This window comes from Corythoichthys intestinalis, chromosome 17, assembly GCF_030265065.1.
Source record: "Corythoichthys intestinalis isolate RoL2023-P3 chromosome 17, ASM3026506v1, whole genome shotgun sequence".
Classification (NCBI taxonomy): Eukaryota; Metazoa; Chordata; class Actinopteri; order Syngnathiformes; family Syngnathidae; genus Corythoichthys; species Corythoichthys intestinalis.
In genome coordinates this window covers 17351556-17366624 of record NC_080411.1, presented here as the reverse complement: position 1 = coordinate 17366624, position 15069 = coordinate 17351556, and the positions used below count along the sequence as shown (strand labels likewise).

The 15069-nt window shown below is 38.4% G+C and overlaps 1 protein-coding gene across 1 annotated transcript in view; it reads right to left on the bottom strand.

Moving 5' to 3' along the window:
* Positions 1-547: 547 nt before the first annotated feature.
* LOC130905111 (electrogenic sodium bicarbonate cotransporter 1-like) overlaps positions 548-15069 on the bottom strand; it is an 82241-nt gene continuing 67719 nt past the window's right edge. Inside the window, exons 18-26 of the mRNA XM_057818145.1 lie at positions 12968-13129; positions 12725-12903; positions 12571-12643; positions 6753-6821; positions 4460-4633; positions 4223-4387; positions 4034-4127; positions 778-851; positions 548-697 (exon numbers count right to left, since the gene is read on the bottom strand). Coding sequence (XP_057674128.1) covers positions 808-851; positions 4034-4127; positions 4223-4387; positions 4460-4633; positions 6753-6821; positions 12571-12643; positions 12725-12903; positions 12968-13129 — 960 coding nt within the window. The 3' untranslated portion in view covers positions 548-697; positions 778-807. The remainder of the gene's footprint in view (positions 698-777; positions 852-4033; positions 4128-4222; positions 4388-4459; positions 4634-6752; positions 6822-12570; positions 12644-12724; positions 12904-12967; positions 13130-15069) is intronic.

Genomic DNA, 15069 nt, shown 5'->3' with positions numbered 1-15069 from the left:
TAATTGCCGTCAATGGCACTGAAACATGATCATTCAAATTACAACTCAACAAAATAGATCATTTTCTTCTGAACTGCTTACAAATAATAAATTCAAGACTTAGTGATGAATAAAAAAAACTAGTCATGAAAAAAAAAAATGATTTAGTTTGTTTTTTTTTTAACATAGACATCATCATTACATTACATTATGAAGTCTATGTTTTTTAAGTGGTTGGCTGCCATTGATTGTGATAGACGTCCAATTGGATGTCTATCACAGTCAGTGGCACTGAAACATGATTATTCATATAATCTTTAAAGCTATAAAAAAATATATTTATATATACTGTATATTTTTGAATTGATTAGAAAATTGAGAGGAAAAATTTATCCAGGCTCATGATTACTATCGGAATAAATTAGCTTTTTTAAATCGGTATACTATTAAGTAAAATGAAGGGGGGGGGGGGTAGTCATTAAAACTATATATTGCATGAAGAAAATTGCACAAGGCTTTGCCATAAGAATACAAAATAGATCCAGCCATTTGTGATTGTAAAGGAATATTTCAAAACAGCTCTAAGGAGAGTAAAAATAAGAAGTTGCTCTTGCAAGCTTTTCACAGGTCCGTTTCGGAGGATTTCCTCCACGAAAAGGGGGGCTCTTCCACGTCGCCCTCTATTGGCGACGCTTTGGAGTAGGCGCCTCTCTCCAGGCTGCGGGGGGAAAAGGCAAGAAAAGTTTGCAACGATTTCAGGGAGAAGGCGACCAGTTGGCCGTGGGGGAACTCACGTACTCGGCCACCGTGGACGAATGCAGGCGGTGCTCAGCACGGCGAATGGGGATTAAGGAAAGTCTGCGATGTGTCTCCTGGAAGGTGGGAAAGGCACGAGAGGAGCTTCAAAGTAATGCAAATAAATATTATTTTTCATATGTTTTTGGAATATGAACAAATATCGTTTAGCACGGGGCTCGTCGACCCGGGCAAAGTTTACATATCTACCGTTTTTTCTCTCGGACTATAAGGCGCACCGTCAATGAACTAGTTCATACATAAGGCCATAGGCGGAGTTTGACTTTTGTGGGGGGTAGGGCAAAACAGGTTGATAACCCTGAAACGCAGCGTCAGCAATAAAATGAACCTCCAAGATACATGCTCGGTTAGTAGGGTCAGAGTCTCTAAGGTGCTACTCACATGATCTGTTTGAAAAATTATTTTAACTCATTATGAAATACTTGGATTCTAGTTCATTTTTGTTGTTTTAAAACTTTTATAGACAACATTTTGCCAGTTAGGTCTTTATTTTAATTAGTACGCATAAGGCACACTCAATTATGAGGCGTATTAGCACATGTTTTTCATTTGTTCTTTATTTAATAACATTGTAATTATTGTTTTATTAGGGCCCGAGCACTAAGTGTGCGAGAGCTCTATTTTAATGCAAAGGATTATTCTTCTTTTTTCAGGGCAAATGAAAATGGCCAATTTGGAAGCCTCTACATGCTCGAAACTCACCAAAATTTGCACATACATGCGGCTTCGTGTAAATTTCGATAATTTTGCAACAATGCGAGAAAAAGTAACAAAATGGCTCAGTGGCGCGCCCTGAAATTTTAATAAAGGCCTCTCCTATTAGGTTTTTTTCAACGTGGAGCAATGAAATTTGGGGAGTCGATACGTGGTAAAAAACTCCAAAAAGTCTCTTGCACTCATATTTCAAACCCAGCAGGAAATTGGGTATTTTTGATCGAATGTGAAATTTTGATCTATTTACAGGGTGCACATTTTAGACCTTGTCGCCGAGGGAGTTAGTTGGATCACTTTCAAAACTGGTGAGACTGTTCAGGAGACACGTGAGATTTTAAGTTTTTAAAATGGTGAGGTTTTGTTCACGAGCCTGACCTGGGCGGGGTGTCAAAGTTGACCATTTTGTTGGCAAAACACCAAATTCAGAAAATGTCTAATAACTCCCTGACACAGCGTTCAATCTTTTTCCATATCTGGCATGTATGAGAGGTATCCTTAGTTTATGAGTTAAACTAATTTGATGTTAAAACCCTTCTTGATGTTTTTATACAATTTTTAAAATTAGTTTCACTTGTAGGTCGCCCTTGTTGTTGACGTCGCACGCCGGTGACGTCACTGGGTTACGCTGCCGGGCTTCTAAAGTAAGACTCTAGCGACATAAACATGATATCTGTTCAGCCCTTTCAATCTGAAGCCAAGCAGAACATTAATCAGCATGACAGCATTGTCGATATATTACAAAATGAGCAGCAAAAGCAAAATGAACAGGAAAGACGGGATGAGACAAGATGAGAGTAGGACAAAACCAACTTTGAAAAACAGATTGGTTCTGTTGTAAGAGCAAGTTTTTTCCAGCTCCGTCTCTTGGCCAAAGTGAAGCCTTTTCTTAGTTGCCACGACCTTGAAAAGGCAATTCACACTTTTATAAGCTCAAGGCTGGACTACTGCAATGCACTTTATGTTGGTATTCCCAAGTCCTAGATTTCTCATCTTCAACTTGTTCAAAATGCTACTGCTCGATTTTTAACCGGTACAACTAGACGTGAGCATATTACCCCCGTTCTATCATCGCTCCACTGGCTTCCAGTCCATTTTAGAATTGATTTTAAACCTTTACTGTTTGTTTTTAATTCTATTAATGACCAAGCTCCTTCGTATTTATCGGATATTCTAACCCTCCGTAACTCTGGCAGGGCTCTTCGGTCTACCGGCCAGCTTCTTTTGCAAGTTCCAAGGTCAAGACTTAAACAGTGGGGGGACCGATCTTTTGCAGTTGCTGCCCCCACGTTGTGGAATAGCCTACCCCCTGAAATATCAACAGGACGTATCCCCAAATCAACAGGAAGTGACCTGATAGATCCGTATCTAAAACAGTAAAGCCCCATTGTAATTTCTCCAGAATTTGCAGTTTCTAGTTTTATTTACAATATTTTAGTTATTTTTTGTTATGTTTTTATTAGGGCTGTCAAAATTATTGCGTTAACGGGCTGTAATTTTTAAAATTAATCACGTTAAAATATTTGACGCAATTAACGCACATGCCCCGCTCAAACAGATTAAAATGACAGCACAGTGTGATGGCCACTTGTTACTTGTGTTTTTTTGTGTTTTGTCGCCCTCTAATGGCGCTTGGGTGCGACTAATTTTAAGGGTTTCAGCACCACGAGAATTGTGTAATTATTGACATCAACAATGGCGAGCTACTAGTTTATTTTTTGGTTGAAAATTTTACAAATTTTATCAAAACGAAAACATATATAGGGGTTTTAATATAAAATTTCTATAACTTGTTCTAACATTTATCTTTTAAGAACTACAAGTAAGAACGTTTAAGAACGTTAATGTTAATGCCATCTTGTTGATTTATTGTTATAATAAACAAATACAGTACTTATGTACAGTATGTTGAATGTATATATCCGTCTCGTGTCTTATCTTTCCATTCCAACAATAATTTACAAAAAAATATGGCATATTTTATAGATGGTGTGAATTGCGATTAATTACGATTAATTAATTTTTAAGCTGTGATTAACTCGATTAAAAATTGTAATCGTTTGACAGCAGTTTTTATTTTAAGTTAACATACTTATGTTCCAATTTGCTAACATCTTGTTTTGAAAAATAAAAATCATTTTAAATGGATTTTTTTTAACCCAGGCATCTCAAATCAACATTTTAGAGCTGTAATTGCAATATTGTGATACTGTGAAACTGATATTTTTGCTTAAGGTTATCATATTATCAGAATCTCATCCCGACACATGCCTAATCGTGACTCAAATCAGCAGATACTCTAAACCAGGTGACTCGCATGGAAAAATGTGATCGGAACATCCCTAATAGAAAAATTAAACAAATTAAAAGCTAGATGCAATTATAAGCCATAACTATAGAATAAATTAGTTTAGCTAACACTGGAGGTTCTACATGAAAATGTGGATGGGGGGAGGTGAAAAATCTAGTCTGCCGGGAGTTTGAAAGCGGAGCATGAAGCAGCAAGAAGCAAGAGCCGAGTACTCACTGGCCAAAGACTTCTGCCCCAACATGGGCTCCTGCTCCATCATATCCATTGAGATTTTTATAGTGGGAATATTGGCATGGTAGGGATATTCAGACTGCCGGAGGAGGAGTACAAGGAGGAGGGAGAACATTAAACACGTCACGACTAGAGGAGCGCCGGCGGATCGGAAAAAAGAAAAGTCAGACGTACAAAGTCGTTTTCAGAATCGATGCTGCCTTTCTTCTTGTGTTTCTTCTTCTTCTCGTCCTCCTTCTTTTTCTTGTCCTTCTCTGGGATGACGTCGTCCAGGTAGCTCAGGTCGTGCTGGGAGAATAGGTAGTCCATGGCCTTGCGCACCGCCACCAGCGCCAAGATCTGAGCGAAGGAGAGAACGAGCGAGATTGTTAAGCGGAAAAAAAGACGGAGTTTCGTGGCAGGGTGGTTCACCATGACGGGGAAGATGATGGCGGCCACCGTGGACTTGAGCACCCAGAGGAGGGCCAGGCATAATGCCTGGATGAAGGTAAACAGGTGGATGCGCCGCTGAGGCACGTGGCGAAGGTAGATGAGGTCTGGCTGGTGCTTGGCTGGCATCAGCAGCAGTTGCAGACGATCCATGAACTGATCACAGACGCATTAAGTTTTAGTCCAGTGAATACAAAATCAACGCCAAAATGAACTCATTGACGGCCGTAGACGGCCCATCGATTTGAACTAATTAAAAACTCTTCAAGGGAACCTCGGACTTAAAGACCTATAGGCTCTAATAAGTGTTTTCTTTCACGAAAACATGTTATCAGAAACATAAAATTATGCAATTGATTTAAAAATATATAATATTTAGTACATTTAGTAGTAGTATGTTTTGACCTACAGTGGGTGCCATGTTTTATGCACGCAATGGACGCTCGGGGTGATGACATAGTTGGCCTGGAGTGGGAGAACAGCTGTGCTAGCTAGCAAGCAAAGCTAGTATGACGACTGGCATGAATTTGTCACATTCTGCTGCGGGTCAGATTGTTTTGTTATAGAACTGTGGAAGGAGTTCCCGATGTTGTACCTGCATCCAATTCCAGCTCATCAACAGTCTCTTTAAACCAATCCTAGGCAGGTTGCCAAGATATTGACTTGCTGCCATTTGACACTTTGTATATCCATTCGTTGTTAGTTGCATCATTGCCTTGTTTTTTTTTGTTTGTCTGCTTCTCACCGCGTTTTTACCTCGGGTTTAAAAATAAATAAATAAATAAATAAATATATATTTGGGCTGTCAAAATTATCGCATTAACGAGAGGTAATTAATTTTTAAAATTAATCCCGTTAAAATATTTGACGCAATTAACACACAAATGCCCCGCTCAAACAGATTAAAATGAGAGCACAGTGAAAGGTGTACTTGTTGTGTTTTTCGGAATTTTGCCGTCCTCTGCTGGCGTTTGGGTGCGACTGATTTTATAGGCTTCAGCACCCATGAGCATTGTGTAAATAATTATTGACATCAACAATGGCGGGCTACTAGTTTATTTTTTGATTGAAAATTTTACAAATTTTATTAAAACGAAAACATGAAGAGGGGTTTTGATATAAAATTTCTATAACTTGTCTTTTAAGAACTACAAGTCTTTCTATCCATGGATCGCTTTAACAGAATGTTAATAATAGTAATGCTATCTTGTTGATTTATTGTTATAATGAAGAAATATAGTACTTATGTACCGTATGTTGAATGTATATATCCATCTTGTGTGTTATCTTTCCATTCCAACAATAATTTACAGAAAAATATGGCATATTTTATAGATGGTTTGAATTGCAATTAATTGCGATTAATTACGATTAATTAATTTCAAAGCTGTAATTAACTCGATTAAAAAATTTAATCGTTTGACACCCCTAATATTATATATATATATATATATATATATATATATATATACTGTATGTATGTTTTTTTAAATTATTTTTAAATTTAAAATTTTTAAATTTTAAATAATTTTTTAAATTATATATATATACATATATATATATATATGTGTGTGTGTGTGTGTGTGTGTGTGTAAAAGCCACCCAAGTGTCCAAAACATGTGTTGAACTTGTGTTGAATTGTGCTATATAAATAAATTTGCCTTGCCTTGCCTCTTTCTATCCGTGGTTCCCTTTCAAGGAGTTTATCAAAAGGCACATCACATTTTCAGATACAAGAATCAGAATAAGAAAAAAAACAAGAAAACTACATGTAGGTGTAGTTTTTGATTATATATTATCCCCCCCAAAAAACAAAAAATAGTATTAGGGGAAGGGGGAAAAATTTTTTTTTTTTCAAATAGGCCTACCGTTTTTCTTTTCAAATCTACTTTTTTTTAACTAAAAAAATCATAACTATTTTACATAGGTTAATTACTTTTAAATGTTTCCCAAATAAAGTTGCCAAAAATACGTACATTTTATGAATATACATACAAAATACATAACGCACCCGTGATCAAAATATTCAAAACACTTTCTCATCCTACTGAATGGTGAAGTGTCTCAAAACTTTTGACCGCGGGTATCCATATAAAAACCATTTTTAAATAAGTCAGATAACCCACCAACTTCATTTCTTCTAATCAAGTTTTTGCTAAAGAAAATTTTTGCAATATAGAACTTTGCTTTAAATATCAGTACATATTGTCCATTTTAATTTACAAGAGAATAAATACTGCCTATGTAGCTGTAAATAGCCTATGACGTGACTCACCTGGACGCCATTGAGGGAAGCCACGCCCATGTAGAGGAAGACGCCGTACAGCACGGGCATGGGAATAAACTACAACACACACACACAGAGAAGTTGAATTTCATACAAGTGAAGCAGCACACGATGACCAAAACAGATGTCTTGATTAAAAAAAAAGAAAAAGAAAAAAAGAGGCTTATTTTTAGCGACGTGCCTTTATTTAAAAATAGTCGTCAAGCAGCTTTTCTCCGAACGTTCTGGAATTACACGCTTGCAAACATGGCTATTTTAGGGCACGTTTTATTTGTTGACATTTCATCTAAGTGACCGTTAAAGACGACCTTGATCGAGTGCATCCCGGCGGAAAGGACAGTAAAAAGATACAGAATTTCTTTTTTCCAGTGTGTAGTAGTAGAGAAAAAGGTCAACCATTACCAATACGTCCTGGAAGTAGGCAAAATAGCTCCTGTCAGACATTTTTTAAATGCCATTAGTATTTTAGCCAATCAAACGCGAGCCATTGCGTTATGTGGATACGAAATACAGTGATCCCTCGCTACTTCGAGCTTCAAACTTCGCGCCCTCTGTCCATCGCGGATTTTTTTTCAATTAAAAAAAAAAAAAAAATACAGATTAGCTGTCCCGAGCCGATGGCTTAGTCTCACTCTCGCTCCCTCTCTCTCCCTGCTCTTTGTTCCCCAGGCAGGCAGTGCACGTGCACTGGAGTTGCTTATTTAAGTCAACGACGTTGACAAATGTTTGTGTTTGATCCTTCCAGAGTCGCAGGCGTCAATCGTCGTTTAACTTGTTAAACAGTTGCTGTGGCAACTCATTGTGTGTAAGTGAGAAGATTTGAGTGGACGGACTCAATGAAGTGCTGCCACAGCGGGGGGGAGGGGGATAAGGAAGCGCGCGCTGGAATGAATGTGTGTGTGGTGACGTTCGAGGCAGCCGGATGTGTTGTGTTCGCAGCAATAAACGCCACATGATAAAAGTGATCCTTAGCAGTTTGTATATTCCACATGTCATTCCACGAGTCACAGCCAAGGGAGGCAACAGAAGCATTTAATAAAGCCAAGCATTTTTCCACTATAGTACAGTACTTTATTCTTGTTTGAAAATAATTCGGTGGGACAGTAACATGTTTAAAACTTATCAAACTTATTATATTTGAAGTTCTTCCAAGCTATTAAAAAAAAAAAAACATATATACAGTATATATTAGGGCTGTCAAACGATTAAAAATTTTAATCGAGTTAATTACAGCTTAAAAATGAATTAATCGTAATTAAGAGCAATTCAAACCATCTATAAAATATGCCATATTTTCTGTAAATTATTTTTGGAACGAAAAGATAAGACACAAGACGGATATATGCATTCAACATACGGTACATCAGTACTGTATTTGTTTATTATAAAAATAAATCAACAAGATGGCATTAACATTATTAACATTCTCTTAAAGCGATCCATGGATAGAAAAACTTCTAGTAGTTCTTAAAAGATAAATGTTAGTACAGGTTATAGAAATTTTATATTAAAACCCCTCTGAATGTTTTTGTTTTATTAAAATTTGTAAAATTTTCAATCAAAAAATAAACTAGTAGCTCGCCATTGTTGATGTCATTACACCATGCTCACTCCCCAAACCCATAAAATCATTTGGACCCAAGCGCCAGCAGAGGGCGCCAAACAACAAAAAACAAGTAACTAGTAACAAGTAACAAGTGGATATTACACTGGTGTCATTTTAATCTGAGCAGGGCATGTGTCAAATATTTTAACGTGATTAATTTTTAAAATTAATTACCGCCCGATAACGCGATAATTTTGACAGCCCTTATATATTCATATATATATATTACACATACTAGTACAGTAGATATTTTTTTAATCATACTTTTTGGGAAAAAAAAGTCAAAAAACATGTCTTATATGTATCTCTTTCCAATGCTAAATATGAATAAATATTGCACTACTTCTCGGTTTTTTATTATCGCGGCGGGTCTTTCTTCTTCCTTTTTATTTTCTGAAGTTTACATTTTGTTTAAAATTATTATTAGATATATATATGGCGGAAAACACAGACAAGACTGAAAAAGCAGTTGCTGCTCTTGCACTCCTCTTTAAAAGAAACTGCTGTATTTTAAGCTAAAACAACTGTTGTGTTTGATAGAACAATATGTCTATATGCTGCCATAGCAGATTCATGGCGCATTAAGGCACCGAACTATTTTTAATTTGCCCGTTTTACCCTGGAAACCCCCGTTTACAGATGTTGCGCAATCGTTTTTGTTTCAACCCAGCCATGAAAGCAAAGTAATTATATTTATTATTCAAAATTTCTGTCATTTTTTAGCTTAGAATCATTAATTGATGTCTAATGTTTTAAGAAAAAAAAGGACTTTAAAAAATTAAATCACTGGCATATTTTAAACTTTTAAATAAATTATGTCACAACGAAAAAAATGGTGTCTGTAAAAAAGTCACGGATAGCTACCTCATAACTATCGCTAAATTGTATTTTTTTGTTACTGGCGCATTTCCCCCGATATGTTAGATGATAAATAATCGATACAAACAAAGAAAAATTGGGGGGGAAAAAAGTGTTTAAAAGGGTAAATATATGAAAAAGAAAATCTCGACCACTCCTTGATGTCTGCGATTTCTGCATCGCGAACCTTGTTATATTACCATGTTTGACCCATAAAATCCCCCCAAAAATCCAGCTGTGGCCATTCTCAGCTGTGTTTTGATGCTCAGTGATACATGCGACCAAGTGTTTTTGGATTGAAACAAGGTAAGTACGCAATAATATCCTGTTAATGTCATGGCGTCTAATTCTGCTCTCGCATGCTCTGTTCTCCAGACAGGGTTTTGCTGTTTAAAAAACTTTTTTTTTTTTTTTTAAATGCCCTCCTGTTCAAAGTTTTTCTCTCTGAGAAAATTGAGATTTCAAGCTTTCCAATGATGTATCACACATGCATATTGGACAATTTTGAAAGTTTTAAAAGTCTCAGAGCGGAACTTCAAGTCACCTGAGTGTTTTCCGCCATATATTTTTAATCATAAATACTACAACACTAATACTACAAGCGGATGTAAAATGCAGGCCGGAAAATATTGTCCCCAGGGCTGCAATTGGCCCCTATGCCGCAAGTTTGAGACCACTGTCTTATAAGAATGTAATACAATTATTTAAGAAAAAAATGTGTATGAATGGTGTAAATAAACAAGAAAACAATTAAAATATCATTACACGAATGAAAAGATTATTATTTTTTTCCCCCCAAACATTTTAACTATATGATTTTCAGTAAATTGACCCCCCCCCCAAACATTTTAACTATTCGGTTTTCAGTAAATTGAATTAAATTGAGTTTTTCATATGTTATTCCTAATATGTTGACTATTTATTTACAACAATCATAGATAGTTGTTTGCGCCAAAATTAAATAGTGGGCTAATGAAATTGATTTTTAAAAAAATGTATAATAACATCATTAAAAACTAGAAACTGCAATTTCGGGAGAAATTACTTCTGGTCTTTGCCATGTGGAGATACAGATCTTAGCCCCAGCCTAGGTTGGTTTGGGGACAATATTAGGTCACTTCCTGTCTATTTGGGGACATTTTTGGGGCCTGGGATAATGATATCAGGTCATTTGGGAACATTTGGGAGGCGTGGCCTATTCATATCAGGTGATTTGGGAGCGTTTGGGGGCGTGGCCTAGTCATATCGGGTCATTTGGGAACATTTAGGGGGCGTGGCCTGATCATATCAGGTCATTTGGGAACATTTAGGGGGCGTCGCCTGATCATACAAAGGTCATTTGGGAACATTGGGGGGCGTGGCCTGATCATATCAGGTCATTTGGGGGCGTGTCCTAGTGATATCTGGTTATTTCCTGTTGATTTGGGGACATTGTTTTTTTTGCCATTGAAAATGAATGGGAAAAAATTTGGACGTTCATAACCGTCAATGGTATCCAAGTACATTGGCATCTATATAATGGACAAACATGCCCGTCAATGGCATTAAACAGAGGAAATGCATTGGAAAGGAATGGAAAATTTGGACGTCCATGTGCGTCAATGGCAGCACCCTCTATAAGCGTCAATGGAAGCGGGGAAGTTTGGGGGACACGTCCTGTTGATATCTGGTCATTTTCTGTTGATTTGGGGAAATGTTGTTTTTTCCCCATTGAAAATGAATGGGAAAAAATTTGGACGTCCATGGCCGTCAATGGCATCGACACCCATATAGTCAATTGAATCCAAGTACATTGGCAACAATAGATTCGACATGCATGGCCGTCAATGGCATCAATGCAATAAAAAAAAATCCCCTCTGAAAGCGCCTGATCTACAGTGTTTCACTTTGTCCATATGTCCACAAGATGGGGCAGTTGCACTAGCGATGACAACCTTGAACTTCACCTCGGTAATAATGACAGATTGGAAATGATTACGATTCCTACCGGGGGGAAATCGTTTGCGAGAAAGAGGGCGGGGTTTGTCCTAAAAGGAGTTGACAGTAATCCACATTTAGTGGGAGAATTAAAGAGAAATCTGGAACAGGGGCCATTAACGCACAAGTCCTAATGGAATCAAGCCTCTTTCGGGGAGTTTGTTTCGTCCTGCGTGCCTAGAACTAGAACTCATCGGCGCTGATAGATGTCCAATCCATTTGGACAGGGAGGGCTCACCGCCAGCCATAGGCGGAGTTTGACTTTCGGGGCAGGGGGGGCACAACATGTTGATCACCCCGAAATGCAGTGTAAGCAATAAAATTAACTTACAAGAATATTTATAATAATAAATTGGCAATGAGCGTCGCCCCCCCCCCCCCCCATCATTCTTGATGGGAATTCAAAATCAGGCTGCTTAGGCAATACTTTTCACCAAGATCGTCATCCATTGAATATGGTACACCCGCTGGTGTCGTGCCAATGTAGTTACCCTCGTCAAAAATTGTATCCCTGGGCGGAACCATATGGAGGTAGATTTGTGTCTTTATCATTCAATCAAAAAAACAAAAAAAAAGTTGCTTCAATCAAAATATATATTTTCAACCAAAAAAATGTAGCTTAAATTAAAAAAAAATGTTTGAATGCAAAAATAAATTTGAAACTCAAAAAACTAAAATGAATGTGAAAGCTATTTTCATTTTTCTTTTTTTTAATTGATTTTTTTAATTGAAGTTTTTTTTTTGTTTGTTTGTTTTTTTTGATTGAAGCCACATTTTGGCTAGGACATTTTTGTCTTTATTATTCAATCAAAAAATAAGTTGCTTCAAAAAAAGATAGATTTTCAGATTTTCAAAAAGAAAATCACTTCAATCAAAAATAGAAACATTTCAATCATAGAAAGTTTTTGAATGCGAAAAATTATTTGAGATGGAAAAATTTGCTTTAGAACACTTCATTTTTCATTGAAAAAGTTTTCTTTGATTGAAGCAATCTTTTTTGTGTTTGGGCAATATTATGATTAGGACATTTGTGTCTAAATCATTCAATCCCTAAAAAAAAGTTGCTTCTATCACAAAAAAATATTTTCGATCAAAGAAAAAAAAATTAAAAAAAATCTTTTTTCTTTTTAATTATATGCAGAGCAAATGACCGTCTAAGGTGCTCAAAAAATAATTTTGACCCATTTAAAAAATATATTTTTTTGTTCATTTCATTCATTTTTGTTGTAGTTTAATTGCTTTACAAATTTTATATACGTATATAGGAAAGTCAATTACATATAATGACACGTTTCGGCCACCGAGGGGGGGGCTGGCTAAGGGAGTCTGACAGTAATCCATGTGAAGGAGAACTCCCAAGCCTACCTTGAGGACAGGAGCCATTAAGACGGACAGTCCGGTCAGGATGAAAACGATGATGCCGGTGACTCTTTGCTCCCTAAACAAATTAAATAAAACAGACGAGCCAATGAATGGCGCGCAGACTTGAGGTTAAACAACACGGGCGAGGATGCCACACCTGACGCCGAGGAACTTTGGTTGTTCCCCAGGCGCTGAGGTCTCAGTCTCCATCTTGAGCGAGTCGATGTGCGCGATGGAGATGACGGTGGCGGCCACGTACCAGGGGAGGCCCATGAAGGAGCACACCATCATCAGCACCGCCACCCAGAACAGGTCCAAGTGGTACCCTGCGCCTTTCTGAGGAGGCAGACGAAGAACCGCTCGGACTGAGACCGAACGGAGGGAAGAACCGGAGGCTCACCTTCAGTTTGTGCTCCTTCCTGTTGACGATGACGGCCGTGATCTGCTGGTCCATGAAGATCAGGATGGTGACCAGCAGGGCGGGGAGGGCGGAGGCCAGGTACACCCACCAGGGATTTCCCCCCACGGGGGGGATGAACCAGCCTCGTTCTGGACTAGTGGGCTGCGGAAAAAGAACGCACGGTGAGAGCTAACTGGACAAGCCTCTTCCCATCCATCTTTCAGAAATAAATACCGTGGAACGTGATACGGAATCTACACGGAATATGTTTTTTTTTCCCAATACAAAACATGTTCAAGTCTTTTGGATTGATCAAGTGTCGGACATAGCCGTCTTTCCAGGTTGCCGTCTTGCTTGTGTTCGTTGATTCAGTACTTAGAGTACTTGTATGAGCAGTGAAGGAACAAATGGAACCTGGCTTCGATGAGTATAACCGGGGCCCTCGAGGTGAATGTCCAATGGAAAATTTCCAGACAACCAGCCGAACGGTGGGGGGGATTAGAGATATTTTAACACGTAAACACTATATTCCAGCTCTGCATGATCTTACCTTTCTGTTTGACCCTGTCCCCGCCCAACCACACCCCTTTTACGCCTCTAGAGGCCCGGGTACCACCGCACCCCCAGCAACTCCACTAAGCTCCGCCCCGTTCGCAGCGAAAGATTAACGCTTGTATTCTGATAACAAACACCTTCTGCAAATGATCCGGAATTGTGACAAGGCTGCCAGGGGGTAAATTAAAGATTCAGATTCTGTTCACAACTTAAAATGGTTCTATACGGAATTTTTTTGTCTTTATTTAAAATACTTTTCTTCTCATGCATGCATGCTCCCACTACCAACGCTCTGATGAGTACACAGAGCTGACTGCCCCAAAAAAACAAATTTCTTCCTTTTAATAGAGAGACTTCAGGTCATCTACTCTTGATGAACACGCGCCTGTGCGCGTCCACACGTGTCTTATTTCACCCAGCCGCAACTTAGTCTCTGCTTGGCAAAAACACTTTTGCAACCCACTTAAGACTTGCCACCAATGTTCCCTTTAACACTGGAAGTCCCGGGGGTTTTTTTGGCTATAAAGAAATACCAGAAAGACGTCAAATGACCCCGATACCAAACTGACTACTGGGCTTTGTCAAACAATAGACCACTCAAAGAAGCAATCAAGCAGGCCACCCCCCTACACACTCCTGTGGAGTCGCTGCCTAGGTGTGAAGGGGGGGGTTTCACTCTGAATAGCTGCAATTAGAATCTTGAATATAAGAGAGACGGGTGGACTTCTAAGTGGGTCTTGCAATGGAATTGGCTCACTTTCATGTGGGCGCAAAGAAGGCGCAGAAGGAAAAATTCCTTCGGCATCAACTTCCAACAACCTAGCCCCGGGAAAAGGGCGAAATGTCATATGTCACCACATAAAAAATGTTTTGTTTTGTATTACATTGTCCCTTGTACGGTAGGCAAACTGCAGCTTTTGGAAGATGTCAAAAGGTTGTCCGCCCAATTGCCTGCCTGAGCGGTCCACTGTCCGACAAGCAACAACTGTTTTGTCCAAATTGACAAGCCTATTCGGAAGGAGGAGAGAAAATGACCTCTGCGTGCCCACCAACGGACACGCTCTGCCCACCCAAAGAATACAGGATGTAGTACTAACGGCAGTCTGGGCACCGCATATGGTATACCTCATTCATATAGTACTGATGCGTTCTAAGTTTTAACCTTTGCATTGTTACCTCCTCTTTCACCTTAAAAAAAATGAAATGTTGGTTTTGTTCCTAGGGGGCGCTACACACATTTACGCATATTTTGATTTAGATTTTTTTTTTTTTTTTTTTTTACATTTATCAAAGTTTTCACCAGTGTTCACCTGGCTGTTGAGTTTGGTGAGTTTTGCAGCATTCTGAGGGGGTCAAAGTAGGGCTCAAAGTGTCGGCAGGACAAAGAATGACAGCTAGGGGGCGCTACATAGTGTATTTGGAATTTGTCTTTACACGGTATCAAAGATTGCACCCATCTTGACCTGCCTGCCGATTTTGCTGCATTTTGAAGCATTCTAAGGGGGTCAAATTGAGCTCAAAGGGGCTGCGGAACAAACTATAATAAT